The 18,420-nt window shown below is 44.6% G+C and overlaps 2 protein-coding genes across 2 annotated transcripts in view; one reads left to right on the top strand and one right to left on the bottom strand.

The window, feature by feature from the left end:
• ITGA7 (integrin subunit alpha 7) overlaps positions 1-14,072 on the bottom strand; it is a 75,387-nt gene extending 61,315 nt beyond the window's left edge. The window contains exon 1 of the mRNA XM_033138779.1: positions 14,044-14,072. Within this exon, the coding sequence (XP_032994670.1) occupies positions 14,044-14,057 (14 nt within the window). The 5' untranslated portion in view covers positions 14,058-14,072. The remainder of the gene's footprint in view (positions 1-14,043) is intronic.
• On the top strand, positions 6,423-18,180 carry BLOC1S1 (biogenesis of lysosomal organelles complex 1 subunit 1). Its single transcript, XM_033138784.1, has 4 exons — positions 6,423-6,577; positions 8,425-8,497; positions 15,488-15,620; positions 17,689-18,180. The coding sequence occupies exons 1-4, from the start codon at positions 6,517-6,519 to the stop codon at positions 17,797-17,799; spliced, it is 378 nt and encodes a 125-aa protein (XP_032994675.1). The 5' UTR covers positions 6,423-6,516; the 3' UTR covers positions 17,800-18,180.
• Positions 18,181-18,420: the final 240 nt, after the last annotated feature.

Genomic DNA, 18,420 nt, shown 5'->3' with positions numbered 1-18,420 from the left:
GGATATCTGCAAGCCATACTGCTTCAGCCAGCACCAATGAACTGGTGTTGAAATGGAGAGAGAAAAAACTGGAGACTACTTTCTTTTCTGAAAGGTTCCCTCCTTATCTCTCTCATAAAGTCTCTCACAATTGTGACTTGTTTCTCCAAGTTCTTCATTATTCACTCATCATTCCATCTCACGAAATCATACTTTGTGCCCCTGCAGAATTGCCATGTTTGGTATCGCAGGCTACTACACTGCAGCGGTGGTGAGTAAAGGGATCGCCCTCTAGCTGTCTCAAAATGGCCTTTTGGAAAGAAGAAAAGGCATTATATAAATGTTACTTCTCCGCATTAACTCTAGATGACAGAAAGTGTGTACGTCCCTCTTGGAATGGATACAGATTTTTTCTTCTTCTTCTGATTGTTGTTACTTCTTAAGTGGTAGCTGGGGAGATTTTCCTTGAAATGCGAGTGCCAACTTCCAAATTAGGTTGAAGGCACTCTCTCACCGCCCACCCCTGCTCTCTCTTTCTCTCTCTAAATTTAATTCTGAGGGAAGCTTTTTCCTTAACAACTAAGTTGGAGGCAGGGAGGTTCGGCCATCGGAAACAGCATCTGGGTGGAAATCGCTGAAATGTCCGGGAAAATCTGGATGTATGGCAACCCATATGGGAAGTGGTGATTTCTGGGGGGAAATAGCTCTAAAACCTCAGGGTTTAGAGATCAACAACTTTGCATTAAAAAGCTCAACAACTTTTCCATCTGGACTTTCACTTTCTGAAATATGGCAACCCTAGCTTAGCAGTAGAATTTGACAAGTGAAAAGAATTCCTTGTTTAGAATATTCAGTAAGTTTCTGAGTCCTTTCTTGGAATTAACAAAATCTTTTTTTAAAAAACCCTCAAACCTCTATTCATGCTGGCTTCTGTGAAACAGCCAAACTATCTGGTCAGCTTTCAACTAACTATGATGAGAAAGTTTGACAGACAGGGTAGCAGTCAGCCATGAAGTCTTCCTTTGGTAACTCTTGAGTAGCCTAGGGGAGGCTATCCGTCCTTGCCTCTTTCAAGAGGCAGTAGGTGGGGCTAAAAAGACATATAATGTAGAAGAATAATGTAGAACAAGTGAGTGCCAAAGGAGTTGGGCACACTGGTTTCTTTTTCCAAATATATGCAAGGAAGGACAGAGCAAAAAGAGAAATTGTCCAAAGAGCCACACCTATGAATGCTTATTCCATGGAGGGGTGGGGGACAAATAACTAACCTGCACTATTTATTCCAGATAATAGCTTCCAACTATTGAGAAGTGCACATTAAAATATCAAGCAGTGGATAAATGGGAAGTCAAACACTAGAGCAGCCTTCCCCAACCTAGTGCCCTCCAGATGGTTTGGATCACAGCTCTCATCAGCCCCAACCAATGGCCAGACTGGGACTGATGGGAGCTATAGGCCAAAATATCTGGGCTACAAATGTAGCCCAGGCTGTGGAAGTTTACAGCAAGAGAGATCTTTGAGATAACAACCTTTCCCCCATGATCAGAAAAGGACACCATAAACACCTGCACCTCTGGTTCTGCAGGCATCTTTGGAATAGGACAGTAACTATCTGCTTGAGCACACTGCAGACTGAGCTACTGTAAACGAGCATTTATTTCCTATCTTTTTATACCACTTTTCATTTTTTTTAAAAAAATCACCAAAGTGGTGAAGAGCATGTCAGAATTAAACCAACCCCAACAGGGAACCAGTGAGTGGATCATTCACCCTTGTATCTAGAGTTGCTTTAGGTGTAACTTGATCTGTTATGACATCTGAAGGCATCTGAAGAAGTGTGCATGCATACGAAAGCTCATACCAATAACAAACTTAGTTGGTCTCTAAGGTACTGCTGGAAGGAATTTTTTTAATTTTGTTTCTGTTATGACCCTGGGACTCTAAACATCAGGCCCAGTTTCCCTTCCCTTCCCTCAGTTCTCAAACCCTACTATTTGATCTATCCAATGTATCTCTATCAGAGCTCAGCTTCTCAAATTATTTCCAACTCTTGTGCTCTTTTCTTCTGCCAGCTACAGATTTCATCTTTCTACAAGCAAATACTTTTCTCAACTACAGTACTAATATGGGGTGTTAGGAACCTTTGGACCTCCAGATGTTGCTGAACTATGACTCCCATCAGCCCCTGAAAACTTCCACTCCAATCTTGATTTATACAGGCACCCTTGACACAATTCTGCTACTAAAATCATAACTGCTGGATAAGTGAGCAGCTCATACATTTCCCCAGAAGCTGTCATATTATCATAAAGTAGGAAGGGATTCAGTGACTGAATTCAACCCGATGATGCAGGACATCCTAGCCTCCTATTTTTCTACACATGGATGAAAGGAAAGTGGTGCCAGCTTTTTTTCATTCCTACTTTAATGGGCATATATTGTTTCAGATCAATGGAGTTGAATAGAACAAACACCAAACATTCGCAACACGCCATATTTTTCTGCTTCTTTTTAGCAACCCTAAAACAATGTTCCCATTAAGCTTCTTCCTCCAAGAAAAGATTCCACCAGTCAGTGGCCATTCCATCTGGCCGTATATTTAAGTAATGTATCCAATATTTCTTTGTTTCACTTTTCTGGCTTCTGTCCCGTCTTCCTTTTTCTGGTATTTCTGTTACACTGCAAATCATTCTGGCAACCACCTACCCATTTTATGCTTTGCACAGCACCTACCAGAATGTTAAGTGCTAAATAATCTTATCAACCTGCAGAACTCAGTTGTTCCCTTGGGACAGCAATGTTCAAAGGATTCAAAATTATTTGATAAAAGCGGTTCACTGGCTGGCATTCGCTAAAACAGCCAGTGGACAGGCATCAAGCTATTGGGGGAATTAACCTACTTACACTCTAGCCTCTGTTATATATTTCTCTAAAGCATCCAATGCTGACTGTTGTTAAAGACTGTCAAAGAGCTGTTAGACAATGCATCATGTGCATGACCGAGACTGAAATTGTATACATTTACAACGAACTAAGTTCCATTAGAGTTCTACTTTTGAGTAAACATGCTTAACAGTATAAGAAGAATTATGTCATCAAAAAAGTGACGGGTGCCCCAGCCCCTTTCCCCCGTAAATCCCACCCCTTTCCCCAGATGTTCCTCCTTTTAATATAAATGTTATATGACTTGATATAAATTTTAACACTATTCCAGATGTCAAATACATCAGCATAGGGCCTTTCCTTAGTCCAGGTACAAGAGTACAACTCTGTCGCTACACTTTTTTTATTACATAAAATAAGTATTCTATTCTACTGTAAGAGTGCAATCCCATGAAGATTTATCTTGGTGTAAGCTCCACTGTACATAGCAAGACTTACTTGCGAGTAAATCCCACCCACCACTAGCATGCGACCGCTGTCAAAAGGCTGCCCAGAAGAGAATGTGGTTCTCAGACTGAAAAGGGTTCCCTGCCTTGAGGATGGATTAAAACAGGGTTTTAGGAAGATAATCTAATGGCTCCAGAATGCAGTGGGAAAGTAGTTAGAGGAGATGGCTGACGATGTGGAAAGAAATAAGAAAAATGGCAGGAGAAATGATAATAAAGACTTGATTAAAGTTAGAATCACAGAGGTATGTTGAACAGTTAGATGAAGATGTCAAGATGGCCATCTCCTCAATATATGTATATGCAAGTAAATCCAATTGTAGTTCATGAAAATTTCCTCAAGATTCTCACACAGAATCTATAGCTGGGTACTATATCCAATTGCCCAGCCTTTATTCTTGGGAGTTCTTTGTTCTTTTTATCTTTTTCCTGCTGCTCTTCCCCGTCTTGTCCATTACAAATGGCAGTGTCCTCGATCCAAAGCAGCATTATTATTTTTAATTCAGCTCTAACTCTGATTCACACGCTAATCTATCCTGTGAGATCAGACGCTGTGTCAGAGTTTGCTGACTCATCCTCCCTCCACAGTTATCTATGACAGGGCACTGACAACAACCCTTCATTACGATAATGTTCCTTGGTTCTCTTAGCAATAGCGGCTAAGTTCATCCCTGTACCGTAGCCAGCTCCTTACCGATTGCTCATTTTAGATCATCATATTTCCAGCCCATCATAAGGTAAACAGCAAAATATATTCTTCTTTTTTGGTATGGTATCTCCTAAGTGCAGGCACTGTGGGTGGCACTGTGGTCTAAACTACTGAGCCTCTTGGGCTTGCCAATCAGAAGGTTGGCGGTTCAAATCCCTACAATGGGGTGAGCTCCCTTTGCTCAGTCCCAGCTCCTGCCAACCTAGCAGTTCAAAAGCATGCCAGTGCAAGCAGATAAATAGGTACTGCTCCAGCAGGAAGGTAAACGGTGTTTCCGTGTGCTGCTCTGGTTTCGATGTTCCATTGCGCTAGAAGCAGCTTAGTCATGCTGGCCACATGACCTGGAAAAACTGTATGTGGACCATTGTGGGCTCCCTTAGCCTGTAAAGCGAGATGAGCGCCGCAAACCCAGAGTCGTCTGCAACTGGACTTAACTGTCATGGGCCCTTTAAGTGCAGGCTTAATATGCATGGGAGAGAACATGTAAAAGCAGAGTAACCTGGAATAGAGGAGAGGCTTATTTCATATGCATGCCGTATTTCCATTTTGAATCTACTGTCCATATTCAACAAAACAGGACTCTGTGGTCTATGAATGGCCAGTTATATTTTAATTTATAAATCAAAATGGCAACTATCTGAAGAAAAGGAGAACTGAAACAAAAGACTTACATGCCCAGGGCATAGCTTGGATTGATGAGAATGCTGCAGCACTGGCAATGAAAGGAGCTTTTGTAAGACTCTCAAAAATAACTTTGTAGAAGTTACTACATGTCTCACTATTCCAGTGTGCCATTCTTGTAATTTGCTTTCACACTGCTTAACATAAGTCAAATATCTTACCGACCAAGGAATCAAGAGGCATCTTACATTAGCGAAAACTGGAGACCCGTATTCAAAAGAATCAAACTGCGGACACAGGAAAACCTACTTATGTTATAAAAATAAGCATATATGAATTGTTGTGAGCAAAAAGCATCTCATTTGTGTGCATGAAAATATGCAGTAATCCTCCAGTAGGAAGGGGAATATGGAAAATACATGTAGAAACATGTGGAGATTCTTGCGACAAGGTAACCATGGGATGCATAAATGAATCACACAGCCCTATGTTAAAGTTGCACCCTGCAGTTTACTTTGCTGAAATAGTCCTCAGGATGTTTTTTTATGCAGGCAGGGAGTCCAGAAGGAATAAGAATGCTAGAGCACCAGCTCTGTGGTGTAATGGTGGATTATCATAGAATCGTAAAGCGGGAAGGGATCCCAGGGGCCATCTAGTCCAACCTCCTGCAATGCGGAGATCTCAGCTAAAGCATCCATGACAGAAGGGCAGTGGCTAAGCGAGTTGTAGAACAGCAGGGCAGGGCTGGGACAGGCCCCCTGCCTGAAATCCCAAAGTGCTATCATCAGCCAGTGTAGACAATACAGTGGTACCGTTCGACTCCAGAAACTGTTTGAAAACAAAGGCACGGCTTCTGATTGGTTGCAGGAGTTTCCTGCACTCAAGCAGAAGCTGTGTTGGATGCTCAGCTTCCAAAAAGCGTTTGAAAACCGGAACACTTAGTTCCGAGTTTTCGGTATTTGGGAGCCAATTTGTTCGACAACTAAGCCATTCGAGAACCAAGGTACCATTGTAGTAAACTAGATGGCCTCAATGGTCTGATTCAGTATGATGGTGATGATGATGATGATGATGATGATGATAATAATTTTAATATATATCCCACCCATTACAACATATATCTCCCTGCGTTCCTATGATAAAATAGGATACAGCCAAGGAGATATTCAGTGTTGTTTTCAGAGTAACTTGACCAACTTACCAGAGCTGCATGACAGGCAGAAATTTGACTGGTGAAGCACCTCACCCACCCCACCCGCTTTTCCTTTTTTATATATACTGTACTGTATATAATTTTTTTTAAAATCTGTTTTACACTTTAGAATATTCATTTGAACCACCTTAAAATGTCAACGGCTTCCCTTCTCTGTCCACGGTTCATTTTGCGTATCAAAAATCCCTGTATATTTTACCTAAACCAAACCATTCAGTATTCCATTATTGCATCCAACAACAAAACTTGTTTACACTGTTGAATTTATCTTATAATGCTGCCAACGTTTTCAAGTGTACACAATTTTCACCCGTCCCCACGGTCCCCCTTTTCCAATTTCAGCTGCATCTATTATACCTCTGCCTATATTAAAAAACGCAAAACTTCAAAGGGCGTGGCGAGATGGCGGGAGGGAGATGGTAACTATATCTCGCAGGGTTATTCAATATTTATACCTATTTTCGACATCTTGCTCCTCCAATGACGAGAAGAGGGGAGGGGAGAGAAAGAGAGAAAGCTTGGCGAGTCATGTGACGACAGCGGGAGTCATATGACGAGGAAGAGGAGCGAAGAGGACTCTCTCCCCGTGTCGCTTCTTCGCAGCCATGCTCTCCCGCTTGCTGAGGGAGCACCAGGCGAAGCAGAGCGAGAGGAAAGAGCTGCAAGGTGAGCGCGGCCTAGCGCCCCTTCCGAAGCCTCCGGGCTCGCGTAGCAGCTCGGCTGCTTCGGACGCAAAACCAAAACACCGCTGGGCCCCGGGCGCGCGGGCCTTGCTCCGAGCGTCGCCTTGGCAACCGCCCCCTGCCAATGAAAACGCCCTTGCGGCAGCTGTGGGTTGTCGTTATTGGTCCAGAGGGCTGTCATTTGGAAGAAAATGGGAGGGGAGGAGGAGTGCGTACCTGCCTGCCGTCAGGAGCCGAACAAACGGGAGTTTCCGGCGCCTCTGCTTTACTCTCTTGTGTACGTTTGAGCTCAGCTGTGAATGGGAATGTTACGCACTTTACCTACGACGTTTCGGGCCCTCAGGGTTCCCATCCCCCCAATCCGATGTAATAGGGACTGTCTATATTATTATTATTATTGCGCCAACCGCAAATGCAATTAATAATAATAATAATAATAATATAGAAAGTCCCTACCTTTACCTTTATTGTTGTTATTGTTATTATTATTTACTATTGAACCCCCCCATCTGACTGGGTTCCCCCAGCCACTCTGGGCGGCTTCCAACATATATTATAACATAATAAAATATTAAACTTCCCCTTCAAATGGCTCAGGCTTCAGATAACTCCATACCCTCCAACATTTCTCCGATGTAATAGGGACGTTTGATTATTATTATTATTATTATTATTTACTATTTATGCCCCACCCATCTGACTGGGTTGCCCCATCCATTCTGGGCAGCTTCCAGCATATATTAAAACACAATGGGGCTGGGGAAACTCATCCAGATGGGCGGGGTACAAATAATAAATTATTATATATAATAAATTATTAAAAATATTTCCCCATACAGGGCTGCCTTCAAATGGCTCAGGGTTCAGATAACTCCATACTCTCCCAACATTTCCCTGCTGAAAGTAGGGACGTCCTGAGGGAAAGTGGGACTTTCTGGGATCAAACCAGAAACCAGGACTCGTCCTTGAAAATAGGGACACTTGGAGGGTTTTGGGCTCCCGCCGTTTACTTGTAGAAATCAAGGGTCGCGTTGAGCGCAGCAACCATGAAAGCCAGGAAATGGGGAGTTGTGGAGCAAGGTTTGGTGGGGAACATATGGCTTCCTGGATGCTGAGGGAAGTGTTTTGGACTATCAAAGCCCAAAAAGTGTTTCTCCACTTTGGCATCTGTTTGCGTTGGTGCCCTGCCACTTTATCTGTTGGGTGGCTTGTTGCTGTTGGACCACAACTTCCATCACCCACTGGCAGCTTAGCTAATGCTCAGGGATGATGGGTGTTGTAGTCCAACAACAACTAGTCCAACAACTGAGGTTGAAGAGCACTGCCAGACTCTTTTTTTAAAAAGGCTACTTCTGATTAGTCTGCCTCAGTGTCCCCCTTCCAGCACACTGTCAAATTAGTAGGAAGGATATGGATGCACAAGTATAACTTCGTGCACACATTTAAGGCTCGTCCACACTCCCACGAGTCCTCTGCTTAGAAAGCACGGGCCAGAGTGGTTTGCCGCTTGCCACACTCCTTTCCCAGGGAATATCTGCTCTTAAGCTTCAAATCTGAACAAATGATTTGCTCCAATTGAGTGCTAAATAGCGAGTTGGGGGGGGTGGGCACAGTGGAAGTGTGGAAAAGCCCTCAGTGTTTGCTTAGGGGAGTGGAGATGAAAATACCAAACTTGGAAGAAAAGACAGCAGCTCCTGCATTATGAGGACAAGTTGCACAAAGCAAACAAAGAGTTCTAGCATTGATGCGTCTTCGATTTGTTCCCCTCCCACAAAACATATAGACATTTTGAGATGACACTAAAGAGGCCTCTGCTTCCCCTCTCTCTAGAACGGCGGAGGCGAGAGGCCATCGCTGCAGCCACTTGCTTAACAGAAGCCCTGGTTGACCACTTGAACGTTGGGTAAGCAGTACTGAGTAATGATGGCTCCATACAAATCTTTGGTTAATAGTACTACATACGTGGATGTTACCCATTTCGGCGTGTGAGCTGTTTTCCACCTTTAGGCTGCTAAATTGCTCCCTAACAAGGAAATGTCACCGAGAACCTGCATAGTAGTGGGGGGCAGTCATGACTCAGTAGAAGTTTCAGCTGGTGCAGAATGCACCAGCTGGACTGTGGACAGCGATAAACGGCTCATGGCTTGTGATACCGTTGCTAAAACATCTGCACTGGCTGTTCGTATCCTACCTGGTCATGTTCAAGGTTCTTGTGTTTATATGCAAAACCCTGAAAATGTGTATCCAGGATACCTTAAGGATCTCCTGAGCCCAGCTCAATCGCAGATGATGGCACACTTTCTATTGAATTCATATCTTTCAAAAAAGAGCAACCAAGGCCCCATCCATAGGTTATTAGTTTCCCCCCATGTTGAACACCTAACTAGCCTGCCCTAGGAGTTGGGTATTTCATGTTGCCAGCCCCATATTGCTCCAGCCCAGATTCGGCTAGCATCCTCGCTTTTCTACTTTCAGGCATCTCTTGAAGACTTTTTTTATGCTGGCAGGACATGTCTTGTGGCAGTGAATTTCATAGTTTAGCTAGCCGTCATGTGAAGAACTACTCCCTTTGATCTGTCCTGAAACTCCCTATCACTCAACTTCATCAGATGACTCCTGGTTCTAGTATTACAAGGCAGGAAGAAAACCTCTGTTTGCTCTCCATAGCATGAATAATTGCATAAAACTCTCACATCCCTCCATGGTCACCCACTTCTAAACTAAGAGAACCCAAACATTTTATCCTTCCCTTGTAGGGAAGTTGCTGCAGTCCCCAGGTCCCTTTGGTTGCTATTTGCTGTGCTTTTTCCAGTTCTGTAATATCCTTTTTGAGTACAGCAGCCAGATCTGTACACAACATTCCAAATGTGGTTGCGTCATAAAATTGTATAATGGCATTACGATATTGGCAGTTTTATTTTTTTTTCCTTTCATAATGATCCCAACATCACCTTGGTACACTTCTTTAAGTTGCTTATTGAAGACCGGGCTAGAGAGTTCCTGTGTCTGCTGAAGTAGCTTTCCAGTTCCTTTAATTTTTGCCTTAGCCAAGACCTCCATATTGCTCAGCAAAGCAACTTGCCTTAGCCTGAGAAAGTTTGATACGATTGGGAGAATATTAGCTTTACAAACTTAAGTTTCTAGCCTGCGGTGTTGACTGCAAAGGTTTTGGAAGAGTGACTTAAGATCCACAATGCGGAAGGAATAAATTGCCAGGAATAATGACTGAAAAACACCCTAAGGCAAGAGCTTTTTACGTCAGCAAAGTATAACATGCTAATTAGAAGGGCAATCTTTCTTAATTCTTTGTGGTCCATGTTGCATTCTAAAGTTGTTTTCCCCTATTAAACAATATTCATAAACAGTGGACAGAAGGGCTGCTAACCCTAAGCCTTATCCAAGCTGCAGACCTTCCTCTCGCTGCCATGAAAAGTGGAAGTTGCTGCATTTTTATAGCATGACCTGTTATCGCCTTGACAAGTGGTTCCAGTCTCTGTTATTGGCGCCATCCAGCTCTGTGGTTAGCTGATGAGAAGTCTCTGCTGCTTCATTCTTCTGGCCCACACTTCCCTGGGGGCTTTTGGCAGCATTGCTAAGTCTGTATTGATTGTTTAGGATGGGAGAGACCACATGGCTACCCTTGCTTTGCTCTTTCCCAAGGATATTGCCACACAGTGTAGATTGGAAGGGAACACAGAAAAGAAGGTCTATTAAAAAGTGGTAACGTACGTGTTAAACAAATCTGAAGTAAGCTTTCAGGCGTCCCTCCTGTTCACCTTCCTGCTTCTTGCCTGCTATTTTAAAGCAGGGATTACTTCGCTGTTCCCAAACACTTGCTGTATTTAGCTGCCTTGAATTCCAGCTGCATAACTTCCAGGGCTGGTGCGATGGGCGGGAAACAAAACCTCTGCTTTGGCCAATCAAGCTTCCTGAGTCACAGTTCAGATGCTAGAAGGCAATGTGAGGTGAAAACCCAATGCTGCCATTTTCACTGTCACCTTGCAAAATGTATGCGGACAAGACCATTTGTTATGGTTCCCTGATCTTTTCCCTCTCACAGAGAACCACCTGTGGTCACTCTAGAGATGATGGTGATGGGACATTTCACCACCAAGGTTTTTGATGGGCTAAGATGATAAAAAAATTGCAGTTAACGTACTCCCCCTTCCTTTCTATTGGCAACCTTTGCTTGCTTTTCAGCTTTGAGGAGTCCCTTCATTATACAGTAATTTTGAAAACTTGGCCTTAATAGGGGCTGCTATTTGTATGTGGGCTTGATAGAATGCAGAATTAAAGGCGCCCAGCCTCACGACATCCGTACATAACCTCCTGAGCTGTAATTGCTTGAGTAATCCTTTCTTCGAAATTCAATCTAGGAAATTTCCATTGATACAAAAATATTTTCCATATTTTCCATACTCGGCTACATTGTGTTTATACAGTAAATTGTAGTTTGAAGAAATGTAGTTCTCCATGCTCCGCGCTTATTAAAGATGGAATGGTGCATTTCTGCTGTTCTTTTGTCAGTTGCCATGCTAAAAACACGCCTTCCTTGGTACCTTTTTAAAAACCTCTCTTGCTTTAAGGAGGCAAAGGATTTCTCTGCCCTTTATGTGTACATGAATCCAGCTTTTCCAAGCTAGAGTTCATTCTCCATCGTATGACCAGATTTCTGCCTGGTTTCCAATACTGTGATGAAAACAGCAAGCTGCTCCCTCCTCTTGTCATTTCTAGCTGCTGAAATACTAAAATGGCCCTCTTGAAAAAACATCCCACAATACTAAACCTGTATCAACTAGTCCTTCATTTATAATACATTATATCCTTAATTTTTGGTGGGTCAAGGCTTCTTAACTGTCACTCCAGCTTTTCATGTAATGACTTAATTTTCTTCCATCTAAAAAATATTATAATCCCCATCTCTGTGGAAATTTTATTGCAAAAGGGATATCAAGCGAGAAAAAACTCATAACTGATTCTCAAATATGATTAATGTATCTGCATTGGAAAGGAGAGGGGGGACCTCCAACCATCCTAGACTGGCCGCCTTGTGCTGACCTGTGTGATCTTCTATCAGCAGCTTCCGGGTCATGTGACCAGCATGACTAAGCCACTTCTGGAGAACCAGAGCAGCACACGGAAACGCCGTTTACCTTCCCGCTGGAGCGGTACCAATTTATCTACTTGCACTTTGATGTGCTTTCGAACTGCTAGGTTGGCAGGAGCAGGGACCAGACAACGGGAGCTCACCCCGTTGCAGGGATTTGAACTGCCAACCTTTTAATCAGCAAGCCCTAGGCTCTGTGGTTTAACCCACAGCGCCACCTGCGTTCCAAGCTTTCCTTACCATGTTTATTTAGAGCATTTGTACCCCTCTCTTCAGCCAAAAAGGCTCCCAGAGCGGCTTACAAACAAGCAATTAAAACAAGCCAGCCCCTGCTCACAAGCTTACAATCTAATCTTGCAATCTTCAAACACTTCCTTAAATTCTCCCAAAAGTATTTAATATAATTAACACACTTTATTACACGCACAATATATTTCCTCACTATAGAGCTTAGTAAGAAGATGCAAATCTTGTTGAATAACAGGAGACTTTTGTAAACGTGTTTGACTAGGTGAGTTAGACTGTTCACATTTGTCAGTTGAAAATGCGTTCAATGAAATGTTTGGTGACAAACCTCTCACTAGGACAATACCAACAAACGTTGGTCCCTATTTTCGACGGATTCACTACTTGCACAAGAATCATTGCTGTCCCATATGCCAGATTTAACCCAGATCTTTTGCCAAATACTGTATACTGTATATACTTGAGTATAAGCCTAGTTTTTCAGCGCATTTTTTGTGCTGAAAAAGCTGCCCTCGGCTTATACTCGAGTGAGGCGGGCAGTGGGGGCGGCGAGAAAGAAGCCCTTTCTCTCCGCTCGTGCCGCCACCCGCTCTCCCCAGTCAACCATTCCTTAAGAAGTGTACAAGAACGGCGGTTCTTTACTCTCCCCAGGCAGCTTGTTCCATTCCTGAACTGCTCGCATAAATGCAAACTTGGCAAAGGAGGAAGAGGAAGGAGCAGCCCAAAGGGCTGCTTTCAGGCTGCTCATTCCTCCTCCTCCTCCACAGCGGCAAAGGTGAACCGGCTTATACTCGAGTCAATAAGCTTTCCCAGGTTTTTGTAGGAAAATTAGGTGCCTCGGTTTATATTCGGGTCGGCTTATACTCGGGTATATACGGTATGTGCCATTGTGACAATTCAACCAAATATATACAGTCGGGTAAGAAAAGAAAATATATTAACTCAATTCAGAGGTTTCCTCCCAGAAAATATATCCCCTTACAAAATACAAAAAGAATTAGTTCACTGAAGGAACATTTATAAATTATTTAACAAGGACTATTAAAAGACTTCATTAATTGCCTAGTTCATTAAAGACAGGAATTTGGTGGATTACAATAGTTCATTGAAGGCTAGGGAAGTCTTCTCAAAAGAATACCTCAGATTAAGCAGCAGAATCTCAAATAAATGCCTATTTGATTAAAGAAGGGACTGGATCAGAACGCAATAAATAATTCATTAAAAACTAATGGAACTTAATTAACCCACTTCATTAGGCAGGAATAAATGAGAACAACATTTCATGAAGGGATGTTAAAGACTTACTCAGAGAATGGCATAGGTGAAATTCCTACCAAACAGTAAATGCATTAATAGGGATATATATATAATTCATATAAGCCAATTTAGGTGGGTTTTTTTCTACTACATGAACAAATAATGCATCATTCAGGAACCTGTTCCATCCAACTAAGGCAGGTGTGGGGGACGTTTTTGGTTCCATAGGCCAGATCCTTATTAGGATCAGTCTCAGGGGTCCAAACTTGACAGTTGGGCGGGGCTGCCCAGCTGTCAGTCACATGACATTATTATTGACGGTCACATGATTGACAGCCGGGTTATCCTGCCCATCTGTCAAAATCCCTCGCATGGGATTCCCAAGCACCTGACAGCCATTGACCATAGGGCTGGCGAAGTGCTTCCTTCTCCTCTCCCCTGGGAAAGACAGTAATAACACCTGGCATCGTAGACAGCACACCGGTGGATGTGTCAAAACTAGCAGCCAAAAGTTTCCGTGAGCGTTTCTCCTATTCTTTCAAGCTGCCTTCGCCTTTATAGCAAGAGTTCTTCAGTCTCTTACGTAGTTTACTTATTAAGCTAGTCAGGATATAAAACCGTTTCATCTGCTTCACTTGGATATCTCAAGTTACCTCATTAAAGTTGTCATAAAACAGTATGTGATCAGAACAGGCAAACTTGGCCTCCCAGTTTCCGTTCCAAGGGTGATATTTATATGGCAGAAGAGAGCTCCAACAGCTCTTCCAGCTCCCCAAAGGTGGGCTTATTTGTCTGCCTTTCCACAATGACATGGTACTCCACTTTCTTTTGCCTCTTACCAAGCAAGAGACATTCATTTTCAAGACAGGTGCTGGCTGGACACAGCGACTTGCATCTTGCTGGTCCTGTGGAGCAAGGTCCTCCCGTTTCTTCCTGCTGTTAACCACAGTGCACCCCGTGCATGAATTATGGAGAGCACAAAATCAAATTGAGATTGATAAAACCAAATAGAGGGCTGCATTTGCGACTTCCCGATCCCTTGCCAGTCGCTTATGGCAAAAACGACTTCTTCTACTCCAACAGAGGCCTGGGTTTTCTGCCCACTTGTGGCAAGAAATCAGTTTCTCTTGGCTTGGAACTGAAACGGGGCAGGATGAGGGGTGTTGGCACTCCAGTGTTCTGTTTATAACTAGATGTATTACTCGTCCATCCATTTCCCCACCCCACATATGGCTATTAAAGGTAAAGGTAAAGGGACCCCTGACCATCAGGTCCAGTCGTGTCCGACTCTGGGGTTGCGGCGCTCATCTCACTCTATAGGCCGAGGGAGCCAGCGTTTGTCCGCAGACAGCTTCCGGGTCATGTGGCCAGCATGACAAAGCCACTTCTGGCGAACAAGAGCAGCGCACGGAAACGCCGTTTACCTTCCCGCTGGAGCGGTCCCTATTTATCTACTTGCACTTTGACATGCTTTCGAACTGCTAGGTGGGCAGGAGCTGGGACCGAGCAACGGGAGCTCACTCCGTGGCAGGGATTCGAACCGCCAACCTTCTAATCAGCAAGCCCTAGACTCTGTGGTTTAACCCACAGCGCTACCTGGGTCCCTCCACAGCGCCACCTGGGTCCCTTCATATGGCTATTAGAGCATACCAAATAGTTCAGGTAGTGCCTCATGAGCCAGTAATTAAAAAAAAAAAGTTTGGATGTCAAACGTACAAGTTGCATAGAACCATTCCTCAGGCGGGAAAATCTGTATTGTTTTCTGAAAGTGTTCTGGAAGCATGGAGATATCTCTTGAGATATCTCTTCCTATAACAGCAGCGCAGCAACATAACATGAAACTACCATGGCTGCCTGCAGTCCCCCCACTCTGGCCACACCTGTACTGTTTTGTGTGGGTAAGTGACCTGCCCTTCCCTGTTACCCATCCTTGTTTGGGTGATTTCTTCTTCTCCCTTGGTGAGGAAAATCACTCACACGCCTTATCATTGCCCAGCCCTTCATGCCTCGGCCATGATTGGTTCCAGATGTTCCCGGTGCTGCATAATGATTGCCAGATGTTGCTGAGCCGTTAAATCCTCTACAGCTTGGGAACTTACCCAGCTGCAGACTCCCAGCGCCTGCCTCTGCCCCTGGGGTTAGCTCGCTCCGAGCTGGGAAGCCACTTGGAATGGCGAAGAGCCGAGCAGAAAACGCAGCGATGGAGGGATTGGCGAAGAGAAAGATCCTCCGTTTCCCTCCCCTACTAGCTGAGCCTCTCTCTCTCTCTCTCTCCCGCTCTAGGGTGGCACAGGCCTATGTGAACCAAAGGAAGCTCGACCACGAAGTGAAGACATTGCAGATCCAGGCTGCCCAGTTTGCCAAACAGACCGGCCAGTGGATCAGCATGGTGGAAAACTTCAATCAGGCTCTGAAGGTCGGTGGGATAGCTGCTTCTATGGGGGAGGCACATATCTTGCACAGTAACCTCAAGATTAGCCTAACAGTTACAACAGGACTTGATGGGTGATGGGAGGTGAGGTTTGGGGATGGGGAAGAATGGCTGGGTTTGCACAGAGAACAAGGGAGAGAAATGGGCTCGTGGGCAATAAAGGAGAATGGATTTGGCCAGGCTTTGGTGTGTGCCAGAACAATTGAAGTAATAACAAATTAGCCCTTGAGTATTGCGGCTTGCTGAGTAGTCACTGTTTGTCCCTGACATCCGAGGCAGTAGGTGATCATAGAATCAGAGTTGGAAGGGACCCTGCGGGTCATCTGGTCCAATCCCCTGCAATGCAGGAATCTCAAATAAATAGCTCAGTTGGTTAGTGTGTGCTGCTGATAATGCCAAGGCTGCAGGTTCGATCCCCATATAGGACAACTGCACATTCCTGCATTGCAGGTGCTTTGACTAGATGATCCTCAGGGTCCCTTCCAACTGGACAATTCTATGATTCTAATGCCTCCATGACAGGTGGCCATCTAACCTCTGCTTAAAAACCTCCAAGGAAGGAGAGTCCACCACTTTCTGAGGGAATCCATTCCTCTTGCTGTCAGAAGTTATTCCTGATTGTCTGAGAGGGATGCCGCAGTGTATTAAGCCTATACGTGAGAGGGAGAACATGAAAGTATGGATGGGGAAGCAGAGAATGAGAAAACACCTGGTTGGAATTGAGGAGGGTGAGACATGTTGGGGAAACCCAAGAGCCTGCATATTCTAATTCACAGCTTTTGTGCCAAAACAATATAGACTCCCTGATTATAGGATTTCCTTGTCATGGAGCACAGGGACGCGGGTGGCGCTGTGGTCTAAACCACTGAGCCTAGGGCTTGCTGATCAGAAGGTCAGCTGTTCAAATCCCCGCGACGGGGTGAGCTCCCATCGTTCAGTCCCAGCTCCTGCCCACCAAGCATGTCAAAGTGCAAGTAGATAAATAGGTACCGCTCCGGCGGGAAGGTAAACGGCATTTCCGTGCGCTGCTCTGGTTCGCCAGAAGCGGCTTTGTCATGCTGGCCGCATGACCCAGAAGCTGTCTGCAGACGAACGCCGGCTCCCTCGTCCTATAGAGCGAGATGAGGGCCGCAACCCCAGAGTCGTCTGCGACTGGACCTAATGGTCAGGGGTACTTTTACTTTTACTTAGTCATGGAGCACAATTTGTGCTGCTACCAGTTGTAGGTCCTCCCGACAATAATCAGTTGGAGAGCTCCACCTGCTGGGCATGGGGCTGCCCATGTTATTAACTTGGCAAGAGAGAAAAAATAATCAGAATATGTTAGCCCCACAAAATGGTATGTATGTGTGAAATTTATATCTATACAGTTTTCCACCCTAAATGTTGCATGGAGAAATTTGTTTAAAGCTGCTATATATAGTTGTTTAAAAACCCACAATATATAGCTGTAGTGTCTTGTGGAATTGTTCTCAAAGATAAGAGTATAACGTTCCGGAAAATTAATTGGAAGTATTAGCATGTTTGGTCATGCCTGTTCCTGGCAGAGACTGCTAGTATATGTAGTTCTTCTCACGTACCTTAGTAAGCAGTTTCATCTATCGAAATAAAGTCCCAAGCAATTGAAATTATTGAAAGTTGCTTGTGAAGAGTAATTCTTAATACAGTGCTGTCAATTTACATGGCATTTTACCAAGTACGGTAGTATAAGCAAGAGAGATGAGTCTCCACCCCAGTGAGACCGCAGTCTTTTTGTCCGTAGTGTAGGAGGCAAGGGTAAACTTGGGCAAATGCGTTAAGCTTGATGGGAAAAGTGAGGAATTTGGAGAAAGGAAAAGGCTGCATAAAGAGGAAGGAACCAAAGGAGGATCGCAGAGAAGTTAGGCCAAATCAGAGAACACAAACTGTACAGTGTGCTTTGAACTCACCTGAAATCTCCCTGCCCTAACTGGGTGTCTGGGAGTAAGATTGACGGCAGGTGGAGAAACATTGTGCATGCAGTTTAAGACGCAAAGAGATGAGTGTTTTGACCGTGACTTCTTCTCTCCGGCAGGAGATTGGCGACGTGGAAAACTGGGCACGTAGCATTGAGATGGACATGCGGACCATTGCCACGGCCCTAGAGTACGTTTACAAAGGGCAGCTGCAGCCATCCACCTCCTGAAATGGACACCTTTCCTCCTTGGACCCCCTTCCCTCACTCCACGCAGCCAGCAGCGTGGGGGCGCAAGTAAAGAAATGGCAAATCCCTTGTCTGCCAGCCCTTATTAAATGGTCATCGGCTGCCTTTCTGCAGCAGCGGGCGAGATCTGGCTTTGCCCCCGCCCCCAGCCAGCGACTGAAAGGCATGTTGGCCTGTGTGTGTCACTGCTGAATGAGTGGTAGTGGTATCTGGCTCTGGGGAATTAAAAACAAAACAGTATTGATTCGGGAGAAACACACATACACACAATGAAAGGTGAAGAAGGGGTTGTGCAGACCGGCTTTTACCTCTCGCTGTGACGAAGCTAGAAAGAACGGAATAAAAACGAATGGTTTAAACGCATGGCGAGTGTTGGCATGAATCACTAAAGGGAGCTCAGCGTGTGCCCTGGCTGCATCTACTGCCCAGGCCCGTCTTGGAGAGGAGAAGCAAAGATGGCATCCTGGCTCCCCTTATCCAAAAAACAGGCAGCCTCACAGAGACTTGAGTACTTCAGTGTAGGTTTGGCCCAGTGCCTGATACGTCTCCCAGCCTGGCCTCCTCATCCTCTTTAGTTTTTAAATCCTTCTCTAAAGGTCCTTT

This window comes from Lacerta agilis, chromosome 2, assembly GCF_009819535.1.
Source record: "Lacerta agilis isolate rLacAgi1 chromosome 2, rLacAgi1.pri, whole genome shotgun sequence".
NCBI classification, from domain to species: Eukaryota; Metazoa; Chordata; class Lepidosauria; order Squamata; family Lacertidae; genus Lacerta; species Lacerta agilis.
This window is presented reverse-complemented; position numbering and strand designations above follow the sequence as displayed.

Coding starts and splice junctions, on each gene's coding strand:
- BLOC1S1 (XM_033138784.1), top strand. CDS start 6,517: ATGCTCTCCCGCTTGCTGAGGGAGCACCAGGCGAAGCAGAGCGAGAGG. Junction 8,498..15,487: donor GTTGACCACTTGAACGTTGG/GTAAGCAGTACT, acceptor CTCCCGCTCTAG/GGTGGCACAGGCCTATGTGA. Junction 15,621..17,688: donor ACTTCAATCAGGCTCTGAAG/GTCGGTGGGATA, acceptor TCTCTCCGGCAG/GAGATTGGCGACGTGGAAAA.